Below are 24,476 nucleotides of genomic sequence, written 5' to 3' on the forward strand. Positions count from 1 at the left end.
AACACACAGACACACACACATTTAATTGGACAAGTGACACAGAAATAAGATTTTACTACTGTTGTTCCCTTTTTGATTGAGGTTTCTTCCTGTTAAAAGGGAGTTTTTCCTCCCCCCTGTCGCTCTTTGTGGGAACTGTTGGGTTTTTCTCTGTAACAAAGTAAGGTCTTGACCTTACCCTGTAAAGTGCCTTGAGATAATGTTTATTATGATTTGGCGCTATACAAATAAAATTGATTTGAATTGAATTGAATTTGACATAGAGACAAATGTGAAAATATCTGGATAGAAACCAAAACATCCTGAAGTCAATTCAGTGTGAAGATGCAGGACAAGAGTAATGGAGATCTAGTTTAGAGTCAGGATGTGTTGTGCAAGTCAAGCTAAAGAAATAAAAAAAAAAAACAACAACTCACATTTAAAAAGAGAGACATTTAATCCTGTTTGAGGAAGAAAACGTTTCCTGCACTTATTAAAAACAAAGTGTCTGTGGTGCCACTGTCTGTCAGGGAAAAATCATAGCACTGATGATATGGACGGAGCCTGATGATGCCAAACACCAAATGGAGGATGGCAAGAAGATGAAGAGGACAAATACAAAGAGACAAACTTATAAAGAAAAACATAATTTCTTTTTTCAGACCTGCTCCAGAGTTTTGCTTTTTCATTGCAAAATAATTTACTTCTCAAAACCAAACAAAAACATCTGTCTTCTTTGAACTGGTCACAACTGCCAACTAAGGGCTGACGTAGTAAACAGTAAAAAGGTGAAGCTACAGTTTGTATCATCTCATCATTTTCTTGGCGACAAAATGACCTGTTGACCTGTTGGTGGTGCTAGGCAAAAGGTCGGGGGTCATTGAGCTCATGAATGTTCTTCTCTGAAGATGATCACGGCTGAGTTCATGTTTATGTGGGCAGTAGGTGTCTGACATTATCTTCAGCCTTCAGCTCTGCCTCTGACAGGGCAGAGACAAACTGTGCTGGACACGGGACAGTGTGACTCTGTCCAGGTCTGATTTTGGAAATGCCTCCAATCTGATAACAGCTCGATTTCACATCTGACCAAACCAAATGATTTATGGGAAATATCTGGTGTCTCTCACCCTCTTCAGACCCAATTAATGACCATGATGTTGTTCAACCACGCAGCCAGTAAGCTGACAGTTCCTGGGTCACACCACCACTAAAACAACACCTCATCCACCCAAAAACATCATTCTAACAACATGAGCAACCTCCACGTTCAAAACCACATTTTCAGATCCAGCCCAACTATTTTAAAACACTTTCCCACATTTTTTTGCTCCCCCTGGGGCAGCAGCGTGTCAGACAGACCAGATCATAATTGAGAGGTCACAGGTTCAACTCCCACACGACTGCTATGTTTATCTGCCAGAGTGCCTTTGAGCCAGAAAACAAATCACTCTTTGCAAACAGCTTGAGACAACCACTTAAAGTGAAAAGAGATGATATTAAATCTGCTTTTCAATGTGCAGATAATTCAAGGCAGACTCAATTTCCCACCGGGAGAAATGTGCAACTGATGAAGTTTGATTTGACTTCACTAAAACGACTCTTGATTCAATAAAAAGCATCATCTAACCACCACACTGTTGAAACACGTCCACAATGTTTCACAACCTGAGAGTTCAACATCAAAACCTGCTCAGTCAAGAAATACACAAACACAAACAACCAGAAAGTGCTGACCGATAAATCAGATTACCATCGTCATCACGATATGAACTTGTGCAATAAACACATTGCAAAAGAAGGAAAACACCTGAACCAAATGAAACAGAAGAAACACTGCTGTGTTTTGGTGTCAAGTGGCAGCGAACTAAACATTTTATGGTCAGACATTACATGTAGTTATGTGAAACTACTGAAAACAGAAAGAGAGCAAGTATCTCTCCCCGTGAATCTGTCTGTCTTCATTAAATTGTCAAACCGCTGAATTTGTCCAAATATTATCTCACGTAACTAAACCATCAAGATCAAATCAAATTGGTTCTGGACTTTGAATCAGGAGGTTAGTGCCAATGTCCAGCCTGAAACCAGAGAGGTGATTTTTAACATTTTAGTCCATTGTCTAAAAATGATGTTTATGTTCCTTCCCGATCATTTTCTAAATCAGCCAATTATTCTGAGATGAATTGCTTTCTTCAAGGTGGGCGTTGCTTCCATTTGATTTATATGGAAGAGTTATATAATTCATCACAGTCACAACTTGGACTTTTTTTTTCCTGTCAAAGTGACTCTCAAGGGAAGAGGGAGAATAAACAGAGAGAATGAGAATTTGAGAGGAAGATAAATAATTAAAGAAGAAAAAGATAAATAGACTGAAAAACAGAGAAGACAAAAAAAACCAAAGAGGGAGGAGGATGAGGAGGAGGATGATGGGAACTCTCAGCTGCATGACCTGATGCTTATTTAATGAAGCTAGGACACGCCAAACTAAAATACCAAGATGGAGGAAATGATAGATAGACATAGAAAAGAGATAGAAAGAAAAGACTAAAAGGGAAACAAAGAGGAAGAGGAAAAGAGAAATACAGATAGACTGGAGAGGATTATTTATGCATTTTCTCCAGAAGAATATTCAGCAGCTGTCACCGAAAGGAGGTGGTTAAAATAACAGAAACGCCTTTCAACCTTAGAGGTTTCTCAGTGTCATAAAGTTTATTTTTGTTTAGGCTGTTAAAAGTTGCTGATCTGTCCTGAACATAAACCTGATATAATTAGTCGGGATCTCTGGGATCCCAGTTTTACTATATAGAGAGGCAAAACAAACCAATGATGACAATACGGCCAGTAATATCTTACAGCAGTACTCCACTGGTAGTAGAGCCCAGCAGCTGTGTCACAGGCCTTTACTACTGTGCTCTGTGCACATTTACAAACATCTGGCCTTTTAAACCTCCTTTAAACCAGAGGTTACGTTGACTGAATACGTTCTGTCACTGACCAAATGTTTTTAACAATGATGAAAAGCTCTGAAGGCCATCCATCCGTTTTTAGTTAGCTTGCAACTGGCAGTGGCTGACACAGTGTTAATGGTTAGGGTTCTCCGTACTGACAAGATTTCAGGTGTATTTAGCCCTGCCCCCACCCCCACAAGTTGACAGAATTGGTTCCTGAGGTTATCTGATGGCTGTCTGAATCTGTTTTTATGAGACTGTCATTGGTTCACTGCAGTTTAAGGTGGAAACACTCAGTCATGGTGTTGACTGATTATTTCACTCATCACATGTCTTTATTATATACAAACATCAAATGGATGTTAACCAGTTGCAGTGTACAAAACTAGCATTAAAACCAGAATTTCAGGGAAGTTTGATGTAAATAATTGTTTCTACAGTGATGGTTTTGGCCACAATAATCAGTGTGAAAAACTGATAGCAGCACAAAGTCACACAAATGTGGAATCATTTGTTTTCCCTGTTGATAAGGGTGAGTGAAAGCACTGAATAGATGAGAAATGTTTGAAGGGAGCAGGTAGTTCAGCCAGACAAGTTGAACTGGGCCTGCTGAGGATCTGTGTGTGTGTGTTTCATTAATTCTTTCCACACTGGGGGAGGGGCGGGGTGGTGCTGGGCCCATGTGAAAACACAGCCAGGAGGGACCATGCTATAAATCAAACACACTCGATGACCTCCCAGGATAAAAAGAGAGGGCGGCCTACAAACATTCAGTGGCTTGTATGTATTTAAAACAAATGTATGTGTTTAATACACACATGCTGCTACATGAAGGTGGGGCTGTGTTATAAATCAAACACATCCAACAGGCTCTCAGGTATGAAAAATAAAGACCCCCGGTGCTATACCGCAGCGTGGTTGAGTTTAAACTCGTTCTTCTGGCAGCGCAGCAGGACGCAGTATCGTCAGCTCTCTGATCCGACTTCTGTTTTCAGACAAAGCAAAACTGGCTTTATATTCAGCTTTTAAATAGTAACATTCATACAAACAGTGTGAGGTTATAAATCACAAAACCCAAATACCTCACAAAGTGTAATAATGTGTCTACATGCATATAAACATGTTTATGTAAAAGATTCATGCTGAAAAAGCGTCACAAAGCCAGTCCACAATTCCAGCGTGGCCGGGCCAACTCTGCGGCCATTTTCTGAGGTTGGTAGAGACTGTGACCAAAATGACTTTACAGGCTGTTAGATCATCCTTTAACAAGTCAGAGCTGTAAAACGCAGCAACAGCCAGAAATTTAAACTTTTCAAAGCCAGTTACAGAAGGAAGAAAACAGTTCACAGGAGAAAGGCCCTCTGTCTGTTCTTTCAAACTTATCATTGAACATTTTCTCTGACTTGGCATTTTGGGTTTCTTCACAAAAACAAAAAAAACTTTGGGGAAAAGGCCCAAAGTCCAATTTCTAGACCAATGAAGACGAAAATAAACCTGAATGCAATGCAGCTACAGGGCGGGCTGGAGTCTGAATAAGGGAGGTAACGGTCACTTCTTAAAACGGGAAACACTCTCCATGAAGTCATTTGCTGTATTAAAGAAAGCTGAAGCCCAGAAGTGCAGCGTCTTTTTTTAAGTCTTAAGACTAAAGGCTGGTAAGTTGCACTTCAACTGAAGAAGCTGTAAAGTGACTGTTTGTGGAAGGGATTTTTTTTCTTTGAAAATATGTCCATCAACAAGGAACTGAACTTATGTCATGATGGGTTTAAACCAGCTGCTGATCAGTAAATAATTACACTTCATGTGATACTGTTTTTGATAAATTGTCTGTGGCTACCATATTTCCTGGTGAGGACGAGTTTTACCAGTTTTTTGGAGTGTCTAATGGGAAACCACACACACCCCCACACACCTGTTACCATCATTACGGGGAATCCCAAATTCCAAACTGCTAGTTGTTTTTTTTCTAACCAGATTCAAATGCAATGTCATCAAGGTTAAACTAATATCTCTTTGGCTGAGCCTAAAATATGTCATCTGATTGGTCTGCCAAATATAACAAGACCAGTTTCATTGTTGTCATATTACTGCAATTACAATAATTACTATTGTTTCAAAGAGTCTATATAAGCCTCGCCCATTCCTTGTTACAACATGCAACACTGCTGCAAAAAAGACTCTCAGATGAGTTGACTTTACTTTGGAGTTGGACTTTATTTCTGTTCTCTGTGAGAGTGATGCATTAAGGCTCTTATGTGGTGAGTAGATTAATTAACAAGTGAAGAAACATAATTAAGAATATTTTGTTCAGTTATATTTGATAATTTTGTATATTTAGGGCACTTTATTGTCAACTTTGTGTTATACACACCTTATACATTATAAGGTTATATACTTTTCATATACTTTACTTCTGTACCTTTAAACCCTAAAAATATAAATCTTTTGTATATTATTCTCGAACATGACACAGTAAATATATTTTAATTGCACTTTCTTATATTACAATGCTTGTCAAGTCATTCGACAACACAATCTCACAATTTTACAATAAAAAAACTGTAATCTAAGTTTTATTGAGCCAATATTCTGGATATTTATACACTAAAATGACTCTTTTATGCCAAGTGGTTTCATATCCTGTTAAAACTGAATATAGTGCCCACAGGTTTGTGAATTACCCAGAGTAACCAGGACATTGTTTCTGAAAGTTAAGGGCTTGATTTGTGATATTTATGTACAGAACCTATTGGATTTTGTATCATAATTTTGCCTTGTTTGCTTAGTCCAAACAGACACCTACACCTGCATCTCAAGTTGAATTTCTGCCAGACAAAATGATGACATCAGGATCCAGTAAGTCCAGTATGACTTCCCATCACAGTTCTGGTGTGTGAGTGAGAAGGAAGGCTTTACCAAAACTCAGTAGCAGAGCAGAAATGAGGTCACAGGCACTGGGCCAAACCTTGCATAAGACAGCGCAGGCTAAGAGAATGGCCCCAGTGTCGCAGTACCCCAGCATCTTCCAAGATGTTACATTGTTAGGTTTTAATGCAAGAATAATTGAAGAGGGATCTGACGTTACTATTAATATAATCTACTTTAGTGGATGTCAAAGTTGTCCTGGGTTTTGAAGAATCCTCTGATATTGTTCTTTCTGTCAAGTGCATTGGTTCACACAAACCATTATTTTCTATTTACCACAGAAAGCAATATAGGAGTATAACCAGGAGAACTTATTGGCTGACTAGAGTGTTTCCAAGAGTTAAGAAGTTGTGTTTTGGACATTTGAAGTTTACTGGACCAACAATAGAGTGCCACAAGGATGACATATTTTTGGAGGTCAATGCAAATGTTAGTAAACCCTAACTCTAACCCTGGTTCGCTCAACAAAAAGCCATTGGATTTTTACATTGTCTTTTGGATAAGTGCAGAAAATAAGCTATGTAAGAAACAAAAGTTTATGATCCTGACAGGTTTTGTTCAGCAGGATAATCTACACTAATGACTCCACTTTATGATGATTGAAGCCTAAATACAATCACCAGAAATAAAAGGCAAATTTTAGCCTTTCCTCTGACAAAGTTAGTAACAGTTTGTAAGAGCACAAGTAGAAACACAACGAGGCTGTATTGGTGGACTGGAGATCAGTTTCCATGTTGGACTGATGATGTTTAACTGTCGTCTCATTTAGACACTTGTTAACAACTGGCCTTTTTTAACAGACATAAAAGCTCAAGATCCGGGTATATACTGACTATTTTATGACATTGAATAAAACATGAAAATGTCTTGAGCTCGTGTTAACCACGGACCTCATTTCAGCCATTCAACCAAAAACCCATTCAAAAAACTCACAGACTTCAGGATGTGGGAGCAGGAAGGGCTAAAATGCTAACTATTTTCCGTGTTTTGGGACTCATTCCTGCGGCACTATACACAGACTTTTTGTTTTCTCAAGGATTGACATAGGTTGTGAATAACATAGGAACTTCTACTAAAGTCTAAACGAGTGCCCTGGATTCAATTAATATTGCTTTTTACATATGACAAGAAGAAACCTCTCTTTAAACCTGCTGAAAAAAAATCAATGCATGAATAACAGAAAGAAGATAACAACCATCAAAAAGAATTATAGAAATGTGAAATGAGAAATGTTTTTGTTTTGTCTTATTGTTTTACAGCCTCTGAACTCAGGATTGTGGTGCTTGGTAAAAGTCATACTGAAAAAACATCACTATGCAAGTTCATCACTGGGAAAAACGCTTTTCCTTATACAAAACCAGGCAAGCAATTTGAACATACACATGGAGAGTGGAAGAAAAGACCTTTCACATTGCTGAAAACGGCAGACATCTTCAGTCTGTCTGTGGACAGAATGAAACACGACGTGAAGAAGTGTGTGGTCCATTGTCCCCCTGGACCAAATCTTCTGCTGCTGTTAGTGAACCCTTCTGATTTCACTGAACATGACAGACAAAAAATGATGTTCATCATGAGATTCTTTGGACAATATGTTTTTCAATACTCAATGATCATCACAACACAAAATGTTAGGGGAGGGAATTCTTCAGTAGATCAGCTCATCCAAGACTGCAGACAAAGACACTATACAATCAGTTTGGATGAAAAGGATTTTTCGGAGTACAATCGTCAAGAACTGATTGAGAAAATGGAGGGCATATTGAGTGACAACAGGGGACGATATTTAACCTTTACTGAGGATGATGAGCCCATGGAAGCATCTGAATGTGCAAAACTCCCTGTGAACCTGGTACTGTGTGGGAGACATGGAGCCTTGAAGACTTCAGCAGCCAACGCCATTCTTGGAGAGAGAAAGTTTGGTCGACCTGCTGAGTCAGAGTGTGTTAAACATCAGAGAGAGGTGCGTGGACGTCAGGTTTCTGTAGTGGAGCTTCCCGCCTTGTATGGTAAACCTCAGCAGGCAGTGAGGATGGAATCGTTCAAATGTATCACCCTCAGTGAACCAGAGGGTGTCCATGCTTTTATCCTGATCCTTCCTCTGAATCCTCTGACTCATGAAGACAAGAAAGAGTTCGAGACCATCCAGAACACACTCAGCTCTCGAGTCAATGACTTCACCATGATTCTGTTCACTGTGGAGGCAAGTCCTAACTTTCCAGCAGTTGAAAACAGAGACATTCAGCAGCTAATTCAGAGCTGTGGAGGAAGATTTGAGGTCTTAAACATCAACGAGAAGCAGCAGGTCTCTGTGGTGTTGGATGCTGTGGAAAAGATGAGAGCTGTGGGATCCAGAGGTTTCACAAAGGCAATGACTGCAAAGCCTCGCAATAATCTGCTTACTAGACATGCATCTTTATTAAAGCCGACAGGTAATAAATATCTGAGTAAAGAGTGGCACAATGTGGAGCGGCACAATGTGGAATGGCACAATGTGGAGCGACACAATATGGAGCGACACAATGTGGAGCAGCAGAGAGAGCCTTCCAGGATGGTGCTGATTGGGAAGACTGGTTGTGGGAAGAGCGCGACTGGAAACACCATTCTTGGCAAAGAATGTTTTATTTCTAAAATCTGTCAAGCGTCAGTGACCAAGCTTTGCCAGAAAGAGGGGGGAGAGTTAAATGGACAGCCTGTTGTTGTTGTTGACACCCCCGGCTTGTTTGATATGACTCTGTCCAATGATGAAGTTAAACAGGAGCTTGTGAAATGTGTCAGCTTGTTGGCTCCTGGACCTCACGTGTTCTTACTCGTGCTGCAGATTGGGAGATTTACAAAGGAGGAAAAAGAAACTGTGGAACTGATCAAGAAGTTCTTTGGGAAGAAGTCACAAGACTTCCTCATGGTTATATTCACCAGAGGAGATGATCTTAAAAATCAAACAATTGAAAATTACATCGAAGAAGACAGTGAAGACTTTGTCAAAAAACTGATCAGAGAATGTGGAGGAAGATACCAGGTCTTCAACAACAACGATCAGAAGAATCGTTCTCAAGTCAACCAGCTGTTGACCAAGGTTGAGGAAATGGTGAGGAAAAATGGTGGTGGCCACTACGCCTCAGAGATGTTCCAAGAGGCAGAGGCAGCCATTCAAAAGGAAATGAAGAGGATCCTGAAGGAGAAGGAAGATGAGATACAGAGATGGAAGAGGTCTCTTAAAAGAAAATATGAAGAAAACCAACGAGAAAAGAATCAAAAACTTGAACAAGAAAGAGCAGAGAAAGAAAAAGTACTTAAAGAAAAGGAGGAGCGTATTCACAGAGAGCAGATGAAGAGGAAAATGGCAGATGAAAAAAGAGCAGAGGAGCAAAGACGGAGAAGGAGGCAAGAGGAAATTCAGCAACATCAACTGGAACAAAAAGATCTGGATCTGAAGAAGGAAATTAATTCTCATTTAGAAAAAAACTCACCTGCTGTAAGGAAGTTGATTCAAAACAGAGCAGAAATACAAGCAAAACGAAAGACTTGGTCCAAAAAACAGAAAGAAAGGCTAGAGAAACAGCTTCAAGAAGATCAACAGAGAAGAGAGGAGGAGCAAACACAACTGAGAAAACTAGAAGAATATGAGCAGGAAAGAAAAGAATATGAACACAGAAGAAAAGAAGAGGATCGAATCAGACGAGAAAAGGAGGAAAAAGACAGACAGAGATACACTGAAGACTTTGCAGCTTTGATGGACAAGCATGAGAAGGAAAAGGAGGAGATGAAGCTGAAGCATCAAGAAAACAAGGAGTTCATGATTAAACAGCTGTGCATGAACAAATCGTTTAAGAAAGACTTTGACAGAATGAAGAAAAGACAAGAACAAGAAATGAATGAGCTGAAACTCTCACATTGTTTCTTCAATAAAGAAATTCTAAACAAAGAAATCAATGAGCTGGAGAAAATGCATGAGGATGAGGTGAATAACTGGATACAGACACATGTGAAAGCCACAGCCACAGACAAAGGTTGTCGCATTTTATGAGATGTGTTGTTTGTTTCTCACAGCAGCACAGTTTCAGTTGAAAAACTGTGAACTTTTGGGGTGCCTGGTGGGTAACCTGGTAGAGCATTTAGGCTCAGTCCTTACTGCAGTGGCCTGGGTTTGAGTCTGACTCAAGCCCTTTGATGCATGTCATCAATTCTGTCTCATCCCTAACTCTCCTGTCGGTCTGAAAGCAAAAACAGCAATAAATAAATAAATTAAATAAAATAAAATAAAAAAACAAAAAAAAAAACAGTTGTTCTGGCAACATTACTTAATTTAACCAATGTCTGAAATACAAATATAATAAACAATAGTGTCAGAGAAAAGTTAACGATTCTAATAGCAGTGGGCATTAGCACAAAATGTCGAACTTCACTACATTAAACTGATTTCTAATAGCCAATTAAATGTAACTGTTCATTCGTGTTCATTAGCCACAAAGTTCAGTGTATCTGAGTAACAGACAGCAGGTGAGTGGAAAGTCTCATCAGCTGTCATCAGTTATTTAAAGTTACTTTCTTGCTTTGCACAAGTCAAATAAAACCTCAACAATGACCTATACATTCTTTACTATTAACACACAACTGAGAGGTATTGTATTGCAGCAACTTTTAAATGTACAAGTGAAACAGAAACTATTTTTTTTCTTTTCCAAGTTATGTAAATTTTTTCGTCTATATGCATAATAACAGTCATAAAACTGAACATCCAGGTTCACGCTGTAAATATTTTTTTATTCTTAAGTTCAGATGTGTTTATAATTAAAGTGCTATGTTAATACGATAATTGTCATTTGTTGCTACATTTTATGTAAAGAATTAATCATTTACAATGTTTCTCCTCTGCACAACCTACATATATGTCCTCTTGTTTCTTGTAAACACACTTCAGTCATTTGAAAATTCATATAGATGAATAAAGTGTTACAACTGTGACAGTTTTCTTTGTTGTAGACCCCGATATATGAAAATGGATAAGCATATTCTACTGTTCACAGTCAAGAGTGGCTGTACTTAAACACAGATTCTATTGGCCTGTATGATTGCTTATATTATAGTTTGGCAAATTTTGATAGAGAAAAAGAAAAAGCTTTAAGTAGACCTACACTACAAAAGACATGAATGTAATGCGATCCTTTAGAGAACGGTAGCTGATGTTTAGCTGTAAATTAACAGGATGTAATATAATTTTTTTTCAGATGGATATTCACATCTGTTCATTTTTTCACTTATCTACTACATATTTTACTATTTTTTTCTTAAAAACTTGAACAAGAGGGTACTTAACTCAAGAAACTAACTGTTTTGTTGGAGCACCCAAAATTCATCTTGTGACTGTGGTTTCTACAGTATATTGTACTTTTATATTAAAGATGAGTTCAAAGCAACAGACTGGACCATTTGTGTGAATACACACTGTGTGTGTGTGTGTATGGCATGTACCCTTATTGTGTGAATAGAAAGAGTATATTTTTTTGTGTGCATGACTGTCATAAAAGATGACTGCTGTGATAAAACTAGTTAGTTAAATAAACTACTGAGAAATCCAGACGTACAAAGAGGGAGAAAAACAGATTAGAGATTAGATCTTTGAATTTTAAAAGCACAACAACTGAAAGCAGTCAGCTGGTCAGTTGAGATATGGTGACTGGACTCAGACTGGAGTTTAGTCAGTCAGTCCGTGGCTCTGTTTCATTGTTCACATTCACATTTACCAACCACAGCTGACCTAATACATTGACTCCCTGTGAAGTGACAGACTGATGTAGTTAGCTTCTATGACGCTTACAATCTAGGCCTTAAGATTGTTAAGTGATGAGTCAGTCAATCAATCTTGACAGTTTAATTGTTGACAAACTGGTACAGAGCTCCGCCTCCTAACCCTGACAGAGAGGTTGTCACAGGTGAACTGATTCCATGTAAGTGTGTACATTGATCTTTGAGGAAGAGTGACAACATCAGGACTTCACCTGGTGAGTACTATAGACAAAGTCAATTCAACACATGTGTAAAAATACACAGAATGAATGTATCTATTATTGAATGGACTAGATCCTTGAGCTGTTAACGATTGTGGACTGATTATCCTCAGGTGTGTAATGTTCATATGTGCCTGGTCTACCAGTGATGGATGGGAATTGCATTTTGTAGCTAGTAAGGTAAGTTGACTATACTGTGGATTCACAGTGTAAGTCATGACAAAAACTGTACCAAACGTACGATAAAATTAACCCAAAAACCAGTTTGTATGTAGCATGTTCAAATATGTAAAGGTGAAACAGAAAAAAGTGATTGCTGGCAGCCTACAAGAAATTATTTTATTTAGACATGTTGGCTTGAATCCTCAGAATTAAATATGATATTTGCTCGAATTATATTTAAGTACTTAAGTGCTTTAATATAATTGATGTCACTGAAGTTAAAGTTTGTGTATTAAACGTAACAGTAAAGGTAATACAGTATATTTACTTTTATTTTATTACTATTGGCAACCAAAACACTACATCAATTTTATATTAAATAATATCTAGGGCTCAATGATATGCAAAAAAAAAAATCATACTGCAAAATCATATCCATGAAGTCCAGTTGCCTTCGAGTCTAGCACTTAAGACTACAATGACCTGGACGACTGAGAACCTACACAGACATTTTAACTATTGTAGCTGATAAGGCCACAATGAAAATTTACAGAACAGAACCTTTATACACAAAACAAAGACGTCAAAGAACTGAAGAAAGCACACAAGGAAGAAATAGATGAATGGATACAGGAACACATGAAGAAAGCAGAAGACAAGTCTTGTTGCATTTTATGAGATGTTTTCTCACAACAGCAGGAAGGTTTTAGTTTCTGGACTTTGGTAGCTTTTGGTTTTGTATTGAAGCAACCGTGCTAAGGTATGATGTTGGCCTTTTAATTATATGTAATTAAGGGCTTTAATCAAGCACACTGCTTTACTTCATTAATAATTTTGTTGATAATAAATCACTACATTAGAAAAAAACTGAGCTGTTTTGATTTTATTGAAAACGTAAATGTGTAAAGCCCTGTTAACACCCGGTCAATCTGAAAATGTTTTCTTGTATATGCGAATAAATGTTTCTTGTGTAAGTCAATACTTGTAAATAAACACTATTTCAAAAATAAACATTGATATTAGATGAATGATGAATGTTTGAGCATGGCATCTGATTAATAATAATAATAAGAATTCTATTGTGAGCATATTAGAAGACACAAAATGACAACCAAAGAGTTCATTAAGTTAGAAATTTGTCTTTAACAATAAGCTCATAACTGATCATGATTGGTAAAACAAGACTTTCATAATCTGGACAGTTCCCTGCCTGTTGCTCCACCTGAAAAACCAAATGACTGCGGACTGAAAAGTAATGTTTAAAAAAACATGTGATATCACTGAATATCTATATCTCTATACCTCAGAAATGATTAAAGAGATAGTTATGTAGTATATTATTACATACACCTGCCCACAAAATTCTCAGTACTTACACACAACTTCTTATTCTTTGTGGTGAAAAACATACAAAATCATGGATTATGACTGAGCAATATTTATCATGTTCAATAGATTAGAACACTTTTAGGTATTTCTTTGTTGAAACGGTGTTAAGTATTTTAGGCTAGTAGTACTAGTTTGCTACATTAACTGGCATTTTAACAAACCCTTGTGTAATACACAAATAAACCAAAACATTATGATCATTCCTGTATAATATGTTGTTGTTCCTCCTTAAGCTGTCTAAACAGCTCTGACCTGCCGAGTTGACCTCTGAAAGTGTCCTGCAGTATCAGGCACCAAGACATTTGTATTTGTGACTGCTAAATCTTTTTCCTTTAGTTTGTCTTCCGTCACAAATGTGCTTGCTTTCTGTAAGATTAAAATGATAAAGTGATGCAAGATAATATCATCATCAATCATGCGCGTAAAGCAGGCCTCAACTGCTGGAAGATGTGTTTAATTATTAATTAATTTTAAATGTTATTGTGTCCTTGTGCTTTGTGCAGTTTTTAATTCAAGATGTAGGAAACCAGTAAAGGACCAAGAGAGATACTATCTTTAAAATGATATTTCCTTGTTTTCCCTGCACCCAAGTAATATATATCATATATATCATATATTATGAAAAGACTGTGCCATGTATTTATTTCATTTACTTATAAACTGATGCCAGTTGAATCAAGGTGTCTTGTTGATTTTTTTCTTCTTTTTTAATTCAGTTAAAAATGACAAATTATTAATACTGTGTTTAGTATTTTTTATTCTTTTTATTTCTGTTTCTTGAAAGAAAATTAGAGATGCTTTATTAGCCATTAATCTAAACCTGGAAATGCATTATGTTGTTTTTTGATCATTCAAGTAATATCACTACATTCAAACTGATTAAAGATGAAGCAATGAGGTTTTCAAAACGCTGTCTGGATCACTTGCGGTTAGAACTGACATTTGTTTATTGTGAGTATATTATGCTTTTGTGGGAACATATGTAACATTTGGAAGAAGAAATAAAAGAATATCTGTATAACTTGGTCTTTGTCAGATACAACCAGTAGCTTCTGGCCTCTACAAGAAGATAACTTCACCAAACTTTGGCTAGACATGAATTTGTAACTGACATCACTGAGTCATGTCACTGACTTACCATTACACTACACATTACCATGTCTCATATAAATCTTTCAATGGTTTTATCACAAAAGTAAAACAAGAAGTGCGGTAAATGCATCATATCTCATTTTAGAGATATTTTTTATTTTTATAAATACTCAGCATTGTTATTGTGGTTTTTTCCTTCAATACACGATTCCCACAATTGCGAGAAATGCATTATTCACAGCCTCCGCCCACACACCTGCACAACAGTAAGAAAAATCAGATGGCAGCATAGGACAATGAAACTGCGGCAAAGAGAAGTCACCTAACATCAGTGATTTGGAAACTGGTGAGATTTAAAGAGTGGATTCTGAAGTTATTATTTTTCAAAAACAGCACTGCCTGAACTTCATACAGAATGCATAGAAAAAGTGAAAAGGCAGTTTTACACACTTAGCCACTGCTGCTGACTTGTAATCTAGCAACACAGAAGACAGTTAACATGAACCTAATAAGCATAGATGTTATACCATGTTGGGTTCTGAGAGGATCAAATTACTTATTCAAGAATAAATGATTGTTTAGAACCATAGCGACACTTATAATTTATGTAGGAATCAATCCTAAATTGAATACACACCTTGCAATCCAAATTAGCTAAAATTACCACCTTGTGATTGTATGCCTCAGCGACTCAGACTGGTTTCAGACTACATCCCTGTTTAGCCAGACACATATAAAATAATAACCACTTCTGTGAAATTTCATCATAAATGCTGTAATAGCTAAAAAGTGTTATGTGAGGTCACACTGACCTTAACCTTTAACCACCAAAATCTAATCAATTCATCCTTGAGTTCAAGTGGACATTTGTGTCAAATCTGAAGAAATTCCTTCAAGGCGTTACTGAGATATCGTGTTCATAAGGCCAAAAACATGTTTTGTGAGGTCACCGTGACCTTGACCTTTGACCTTTAACCACCAAAATCTAATCAGGTCAGCCTTGAGTCCAAGTGAACGTTTGCGCCAAATTTGAAGAAGTTCCGTCAAGGCAAGGAAAGGCAACGGAGATATCATGTCCACAAGAATGGGAGGGAGGGACGGACGGACGGACAACGGCCATGGCTGTCGCCACACAGAGGCATCAAAAGGTACCACATGGAGTATTTCTGTGAACAATCTTTTCATTCAGTGGTTCTCACCATAACACTAAGTGTGTATCATTGAGGTCTAACAGACATACTTAATGTATATATTGATAACTGATCAAATAAAATATGACAAAAAATATTGTGATAACAATTTTGGCCATTCTATCAGACCCTACTATAGAGTACAACAAAGCTCCACCATATGCCAGTCGGAGAACTGGACTTGTTCTTACCTGTACTGTACAACCATCATGTTCTGCTCCCCACAGTGTCTGGCACAGCGGATGTACCTCATCCAGCTGGATTTGCTGGGATCATTACCATCAATAAAGTGCTGTAACGTCCCCTCAGCATCGTAGATCTGGAACACACAAATATACAGCATCAGAGCTGAGAGCAGGATATACACAGATAGAGGTCCTCCTATGATGAGTATCTATAATCACCCCAATCTCCTGCATATCTGAAGGGCACAGAGGTAAGACATACAGTGATGGTATTTTGAGATGCTTTTTCATCTATAAAGGGCAGTAACATTAGACCCTATTAATCTTCTGACTGCAACTCTCGTAACAATCATTTATATTATTGATTAATCAGCTTTTGAATAATTTTGATATAGCCTCATCCTAACCCTATTCTATGTTTCCTGTGACCAGCAAATACTGATCTGATGTAGGTTTTTCCCTCTTTTTAAATCACACTTTTTTGTGAATTTGATTGATTAAAAAGTATAAATTTGCAGGTTTCTCTATTTAAAAGCATTTCCAGGTCACAGAGCTCAATCAGTCAGTAAATAAAACGGTCCAACTTTACATCACGGAACGTTTGAGTTTTTGTTTTAGCCATGCTTAAATTAACTCCTACAGTTTAACAGATGAGTTTATTTTAATGTTACTAGAGAACAATTTCTGTTTAACAACTTACAGTCATTGCAGCTGTTAATATCAACCTATTCTGTGCACTATGAAAGAGCCACTAAGTTACAGTAAGAGCAAAGAAAACAGCAACACATTCATTTTAATGGAGCTAACGTAAAGCTAATCAACTAGTAATGACTTCAGTTTGGGTCATTTTTAAGTTTTAAAGTGGGCGCCATCAACATAACACGCATTTATCTGAGAGCAGGAGAAGACAGCATCTTCATGAGCACTGAACTGTATTTATTTAGAAAAGCAGGGGTTAAATATGACGGACAAAAGGAAGCTAGCTAACCTGTTTTCACACGACGGTTTCACTCAGGGAGTCGCCGCCATCTTGTGGTGAAACGGGAGCACACTTTTAACCAGTAATGCGCTAAAATAGAAGAGTATGGACACGCCGAATATAATTAAAGAGATGATTACGTCGATACCTACAACTAATTTCGGGTTGTAGGCAAAGTAAATCAAGTCTGAAGGATTAAATATCCGCCGCTAAACTTGACCAACAAGACCACAACCAAGTGACACTTCGCTCTGTATCACTCCGCGCCATACTGAATCACAGCGTCACAGCTTTAGGCAATGTGCGCAGCGTTATATAGTTCCTTCTATCGAAAGTGAAGAGTTTTACAAGAACATGGTGAACAGCTGACTGTAGTGTATGAATAGACTGTATTTTACTTCTTAGCTAACCATCATATAGGTCTATTATACTGTGACACTGTTTATTGGAGATTGATTTATTATGTTGTGCATATGAATTTTTAGGTTTATTATTGACTATCTTCTGTGTTCGTATCATAATTGATATATTTCCTAATGTCTGCGAATTAACAAATAATAAAAACAAGATGTAACATTTTTTGTCATATTCAATGTAATTGTACATTTGCTGCATTTGGGAAAAACTGAGGGAAATAAACAGCAGTGATAAAATAAAAAAAAAACATTTGGGGAACATAATAGACTTTAAAAAGGGAAGTTATTAAGTTATGTATTGGCAAACTGCAACAGCAATGATTTTTTAAAATGCATTTATTTATTTATTTTATTCTATTGTTTTTTTTAATGTATGTTATTAGCTTATCTCTTAAAGATCTGAAAGGGGAGAACAGTCACATGTTTAACTCCTGAGGAAGTCCAGTCTCTTCCTAAAGTTACAAATCTTTGATCCTATGAAATGTCATTCCTATAATATTTACTCCCCTTTTAAGGATATACAGTATTTTATAACACAAGCAACTCCACCATAAATTGGAAAAAAGCTACACCGGTGTTAATTGAGGGTCTCACTTCAAGAAATGTTGATTAAGATTTTAAGAGAATTTATACTCACAGAGTAAGTGATGAACTAAAACTGGATAGATACTATCAGGATATTTATGGTAAAGCAAAGTCAAATTCTGTGAATTTTCAGAGATTCATCACATAATTGTGTGATCATGTTTGACTTCGGGGTGGGGGGTTTTCTTAAGAATGAACCTTTGCAGCTGAAAATGATGACGAGTCTCAGACAAAAAGAAATAACTCCAGTTCAACTGAAATGTTTGAAACAAACTGTGACAAATCATTAGCCTCTTCTCGGCAGCCAGGCCGGAGCTGTGATTACTACGACGCCTGCTGGGTGTTAAACGTTATACAAACCTGATTTACACCTGTTTAAAAGCCTCACTGCTCCGTCTGCCAACACCTAAGCCGTGAAAACAAGTTCTGAGGTCTAAAAATACTTTTTCACAGGTAGCGCATGAAACAAGACGCATGACTGTGAAACATAAACCAAACAAGACTCCATTAAAGAAAGAAGAGGAAGAGGTTTAAAGATCTGTCCGTGCAGAGAACATATCACAAAAAGAACTGACAGGAGGCAATAAAATTCTCTCTGGATTTTATGCTCTCCAGACTTCCTTTACTGAGGCCGTAAGTTCCTCCTGTCTACATGAAATATTACAATCTAATGGTCAAATTGCCATAAAAACTTTTTTAATGACACTCAACAGAGAATTAATGCTTTTGATTTAATGAACCCATGACCTCTCCTCTAGTGCCACCTTCAGGACAAAGGTCACCCGTCCACGGTGTCGGTGAAACAATACACGAGGAATCAGCAGCAGAAATAAATTCACACCAGCTGATGTCAGAAATCCAGTTTCATGTCAAATCATGGAACAAAGTAGAGCAACAATGAAATTAAGAAGGATCTTAGAATTACATAGAATACAATAAATGATATAGAAAACATATTTCATACATACAAAACATTTGCGTTTTGTGTGAAAAATAATATTATTATTTTACATTTTGTATTATTATTATATTACTATTATGTTTTTTTAAACAGTAAAAAAAATAATCTTTTCTCAATTTTTCTCAGTTTTTTAGACGTTCACCATCTTTCCACCTCCACATCCCAACAGACTCACACATACACAGACTCTTAGAAATCAGTGGTTTTCAATCCCAGCTGCCATGAATTTAATTAAAAATAAAAAAATCTTTGTCATCTGCAAAACCAACTTATTAAAGAAACAATCACAAAAGTGAATAAACCAGCAGAGATCTGCAGCGCCGACAGTAAACAGTGATCTAACAGTGAGTGGAACGCCCTCAGCCTGTGTCTCTGTTCATCATTAATCCATCCCTCCATCCAGCCGCGATGCAGTCAGACTGTATCGAGGAGGCGTTCAGTGTTTATAAGGTGATGACCTGAGCCGATAGCGTCCTCTCTGTCGTCCACACAGCCGGCAAACAATCGATGCTGTAAACGACTGATCCATCTGTTATTCTGCACGTGAGCAGTGGACTGTCTGTCTATCTGTCTGTCTGTCTGTCTGTCTGACTGTCTGACTGTCTGTCTGTCCGTCTGTCTGTCTGACTGTCTTTCTATCTGACTGTCTGTGTGACTGTCTGTCTGACTGTCTGTCTGTCTGACTGTCTGTCTGACTGTCTGTCTGTCTATCTGTCTGACTGTCTGTCTGTCTTTCTATCTGACTGACTGTCTGTCTGACTGTCTGTCTGTCTGTCTGTCTGTCTGTCTGTCTGACTGTCTGTCTGTCTGTCTGTCTGACTGTCTTTCTATCTGACTGACTGTCTGTCTGACTGTCTTTCTGTCTGTCTGTCTGTCTGACTGTCTGTCTGACTGTCTGTCTGTCTATCTGTCTGACTGTCTGTCTGTCTTTCTATCTGACTGACTGTCTGTCTGACTGTCTGTCTGTCTGACTGTCTTTCTATCTGTCTGTCTGACTGTCTGTCTGTCTGACTATCTGTCTGACTGTCTGTCTATCTGTCTGACTGTCTGTCTGTCTGTCTGACTGTCTGACTGTCTTTCTATCTGACTGTCTGTCTGTCTGTCTGACTGTCTGACTGTCTTTCTATCTGACTGTCTCTCTGTCTGACTGTCTTTCTGTCTGTCTGTCTATCTGTCTGTCTTTCTGTCTGTCTGTCTGTCTATCTGTCTGACTGTCTGTCTTTCTGTCTGTCTGTCTGTCTGTCTGTCTGACTGTCTGACCATCTGACTGACTGTCTTTCTGTCTGTCTGTCTATCTGTCTGTCTTTCTGTCTGTCTGTCTGCCTGTCTGTCTGACTGTCTTTCTATCTATCTGTCTGACTGTCTGACCATCTGACTGACTGTCTGTCTGTCTGCCTGTCTGTCTGACTGTCTTTCTATCTGTCTGTCTGCCTGTCTGTCTATCTGTCTGTCTTTCTGTCTGTCTGTCTGTCTTTCTGTCTGTCTGTCTATCTGTCTGTCTTTCTGTCTGTCTGTCTGTCTATCTGTCTGACTGTCTGTCTTTCTGTCTGTCTGTCTGTCTGTCTGTCTGACTGTCTGACCATCTGACTGACTGTCTTTCTGTCTGTCTGTCTATCTGTCTGTCTTTCTGTCTGTCTGTCTGCCTGTCTGTCTGACTGTCTTTCTATCTATCTGTCTGACTGTCTGACCATCTGACTGACTGTCTGTCTGTCTGCCTGTCTGTCTGACTGTCTTTCTATCTGTCTGTCTGCCTGTCTGTCTATCTGTCTGTCTGCCTGTCTGTCTATCTGTCTGTATCAGTATCGTCTGTCGTCAGTCTTTGTTGACACTTTATTTGTTTATTACTCAGTTAATTTATAACCTTTGATATTTATCTAAATGCTTTTAATAAGTTTCCATGACAGTTTTTTATTGCTGCATTTACATTGTGCTTTTATCCAAAGTGCTTCACTTTTCACTGAGGCTCCTTAGAAACACAACAGTATGAATGTGTGAGTTCTGATGAAACTCCTTCACTCTGCTGTTGTTTAAAGCTTTTGTTTCCCTCAGTCATTTGTCACTGACGAATATTTAAACAAATCACGGTGTGTTTAACGGCCTCCTGTCGTCCTGCTCAGTTTACTCTGCAGCCTGTTCGGCCACACTCAGACACAGACGGTCGTATAAAAACTGTACCAAAAACCTGACCAAAGCCAAACTAACACACCTAAAGTTACTCAGTTTAAAGGTTAATGTGGCTGTAAAGTGTCAGTGTGGTTGTTGTGTTCAGAGGTGAAACCAGGGTCAAACCTGAGGGGTCACCACATGACCGACATGCTGATCCCACCTGTGATCAGGAGTAACTAGTTACATGTAATCGGATTATATCATTAAACTACAAACAACAACAACAACAGCTCAACCAGTCCTCTGATATCATCAACAGGAGTGTCTCCTGAAATAGCGCCCCCACGGTGGCAGGTGTAGGGGAGAGCGGGGTAATTTGAGCCTGTGGGGAAGTTGAGCCACCCCTTGTTTCTAGGCAACCATAGACAAAATTGGTCATGTGACCACACATTTGTGAAGAGTCATCCATTTTACTCACCCTGTGATGGAGAGAGGCCGATGGAATAAGTGGTAAGCACATTTAAGTTCAAAAAACTGTTTTTTGCCGTTCAAAGTGAATTTTTCATTTTCACGGAGTCGTGATTCTTGTGTGGGAACAATTACAGACAAGTCTGAAGAAATCTCACACATATGTTAGTGCTTTAGGAAGTTACAATATGAGGATACACTGTAGCACGAAGTTAGCTCTAAACTGCTGGATGATACAAGTTTGTTAAAATGGCAGGGGTGGGGTAATTTGAACCAAAAGGCCTGGGGGATGTTGAGCCAGTGGCTCAACTCTCCCCCACTTCTAATCATTACTAAAGTATTCTTTTACTGTGGTTCTACATTGCATTCTTACATTTTATCACCTAAATGATGTGACATTTTGAATTTTAGACCAGAAACCATCATGTCACGCTTCTATAAACAGAAGACAGACAGGGCTTCAACTCCTCTGATGGAGTTGGACGGAGCAGTGGGAGAGGTACAGAATGGGAAGTCCATACGTCAGGTGGCAAGGGACATGAAGACTGACAGGATGACTTTAAAGAGATACATGGACATGAAAGAACTAGGAGAAGTAAAAAGTACAGGGTATAAGAGAACAGGACATGCCAATCAAGTCTTCAATGAAGAAATTGAGACAGAGCTTGCAGAAAATCTAAGTGCCATGAAACGTTGTGAACTGGCATTTGAGTTGGCACGACGGAATGACATTGATGTTCCTGCAAACTGGATGAGAGAGGAAAAAGCAGGTTTGTCTAAGCATGCATTTATAAAAACAGGGAATATTAATTATTTTTCAGGGAAATGCCCACCATCGCGTTGCAGCTAGCATATAGAGAAGCGCCCACAAAATGACTATGTTTAATGACTATTGCTTAAAACAGCTACGCCAGTTAAAAAAGAAAAAAAAGCACCAAAATGGGCATTGATTTGGAGATTAGGCTATAGCTTTAACTTGTTCTGTAAATCTCAACGTTAACTGCAATGGTTCAATAAAGGACAAATAAAAGATGACCATATAGGCTAATCAACTTTGAACCTTTTCTAGGACGTGATTGGTTCATGAGTTTTAGGGTGCGCCACCGTCTGTCATGCCGCACTCCTGAAGCAACCTCTCCTGGAAGAGCCACTGCCTTTAATAGGCACAATGTGGGGGAGTTCTTTGATAATCTCACTTCAGTGATGGACAGGTAACATTATGATTCATAGACTAGGCCTACCACATTAACTGACTAAATCTGGGACCCCAAACTGCTGATTAAGACCACTCATTTTGAATGTCATTTCAGGTATAGCTTCCCTCCACACATGATCTATAACATGGATGTTGTTTATGTTCAGTTTTACTTCAACGTAATCAATGGCACAATTTCCCCTCAACTTATCCTCTCCCTATTTACCCCAATTTACCCCTCATCAGGGGCAAGTTGAGCCAAGAGACCACTTTTTTTTGGAAAGTCATATTTTGAAAACTGTTTATTTTAGTTCCAAAGTGATTATTCCCGGGGATGCACCACATCCTGAAATATATTTACATATTTTAGTTGGAGACATTACTGTCATGCACTCACTTTAAAGACGCCTCAAGTAAAAACTGGCTCAACTCACCCCGCTCTCCCCTACTGGTTGTCATGGTTACAATAATAAACACATTGACTGTCCTGAGATTGGCTACCTACCTTCATCACCATGGTTACTATAACGGTCATGTCTGGTTAGGTTTAGGAAAAGATCTGGGTTAAAATAAGTACTTCCTCAACATTAGACGATCTTTGCTGGTTACAATAACAACAGTGAACGGTCATGGATAACAGAAACAACATAAACTGCTACTGTCACATGGGAATCGAACACCGCTCTCCTGGGTCATATTCATCCATCCACCCCAACCTCCTCCTGACGTGGACTTTGTCGCTCTATAAACTACGTCACCGCACTTTTCCCTTTGCTCCTGTCATCATTACTACGACCACTAGATGTCGCCTAGCAACAGAACCTATAGGTCATAGTAACCTGCTGACAGACGACCTGTGACCTCGTTTTTTTGAACGTAGTAATAACACGTAATAACAACGGAGCCACCTGCGTGTGACCTGCTGCTGACTGCACAGTCAAACATCTGAGTCTCTCAGAGCAGCAGCTGGTTTCTAGCTCGATGCTGTTCTGTCAAAGACGTTTCGGCCGCCTGTGTTTATCGAATCCATCGCTACAAAATTCCATCTGCAAGACAAACGGCCAAATATAACATGTTGTTTAGTTCAACAGCCAGAAAATGTTGCAAACACTGCCAGGCTGCCGGCGTCGGTTCACAGCTCCGGCTGTCATTTTTCCATCTCACCACAACAATCGTGACAAAACTTGATTTTTTTTTTTGTTACAGCTTCAGTTTCTTAAAGCTCAATAAATTATCCTTGTTTGACCTTCAGTTTGTGTGGGACAGACAATGCTTTCAGCAGCTTTATACTCACACACTGAGACCACACATCACATGAGCTGCTGCTGCAGGAGGAGGAGGAGGAGGAGGAGGAAGAGGGTCCAGGACTTAGTCCAAAGTAGTTCATCTCCAGTGATTGTTTTTCATTATTGATGAATCTGCTGATTATTTTCTTGATTAACTGCTCTTGAAAATATCATCACATGTTCGGTTTTATCTGACCAACAAAGATAAACAGTCACACTGACGTCAAACAAAAGCAGTAAAATCTGAATCAGAATCAGAATCTGTTTTATCATCATGTAGGTTTTCACATTAGGATTTGTTTTAGTGTTTTGGTGAAAAAAAGCAAACATAGTAAAAAGGAAAAAAATATAAACAAAGATAAAAACAGGTAAAAACTAAAAATGTAAATGTAAAAAAACTGAAAAACTAAAATCATCAGAATAGAGAAACTGGAGTCAGTGAATATTTGAGATTTGGAATCAACTGCCAAAATAGTTGCCCATTAATTTTCTTATAATAAATCACATTCTGCTCTGAGCTGATCTGGTCACAAAAAATCAGATTTTTCATCAATAAGACACAAATTTGAACCTGTAACTGGTTTTAATGTTGTGATCACTCGGCTTAT

General features: G+C 38.3%; 2 protein-coding genes across 7 annotated transcripts in view; one reads left to right on the forward strand and one right to left on the reverse strand.

Moving 5' to 3' along the window:
• prdm6 (PR domain containing 6) overlaps positions 1–24,476 on the reverse strand; it is a 93,554-nt gene that overhangs the window by 34,120 nt on the left and 34,958 nt on the right. For all 6 annotated transcript variants that reach the window (XM_071484003.1, XM_071484006.1, XM_071484005.1 and 3 more), the window contains exon 5: positions 15,879–16,006. In XM_071484003.1, the coding sequence (XP_071340104.1) occupies positions 15,879–16,006 (128 nt within the window). The remainder of the gene's footprint in view (positions 1–15,878; positions 16,007–24,476) is intronic.
• LOC139624695 (GTPase IMAP family member 8-like) lies at positions 51–11,213 on the forward strand. The gene has a single exon (XM_071484002.1). It carries the CDS (start codon positions 7,072–7,074, stop codon positions 9,871–9,873), a length of 2,802 nt encoding a protein of 933 aa, XP_071340103.1. The 5' UTR covers positions 51–7,071; the 3' UTR covers positions 9,874–11,213.

Source organism: Trachinotus anak, unplaced genomic scaffold, assembly GCF_046630095.1.
Source record: "Trachinotus anak isolate AG129_WGS33_773 ecotype Australia unplaced genomic scaffold, CSIRO_AGI_Tana_v1 ptg000008l, whole genome shotgun sequence".
In the NCBI taxonomy this organism is placed as follows: domain Eukaryota; kingdom Metazoa; phylum Chordata; class Actinopteri; order Carangiformes; family Carangidae; genus Trachinotus; species Trachinotus anak.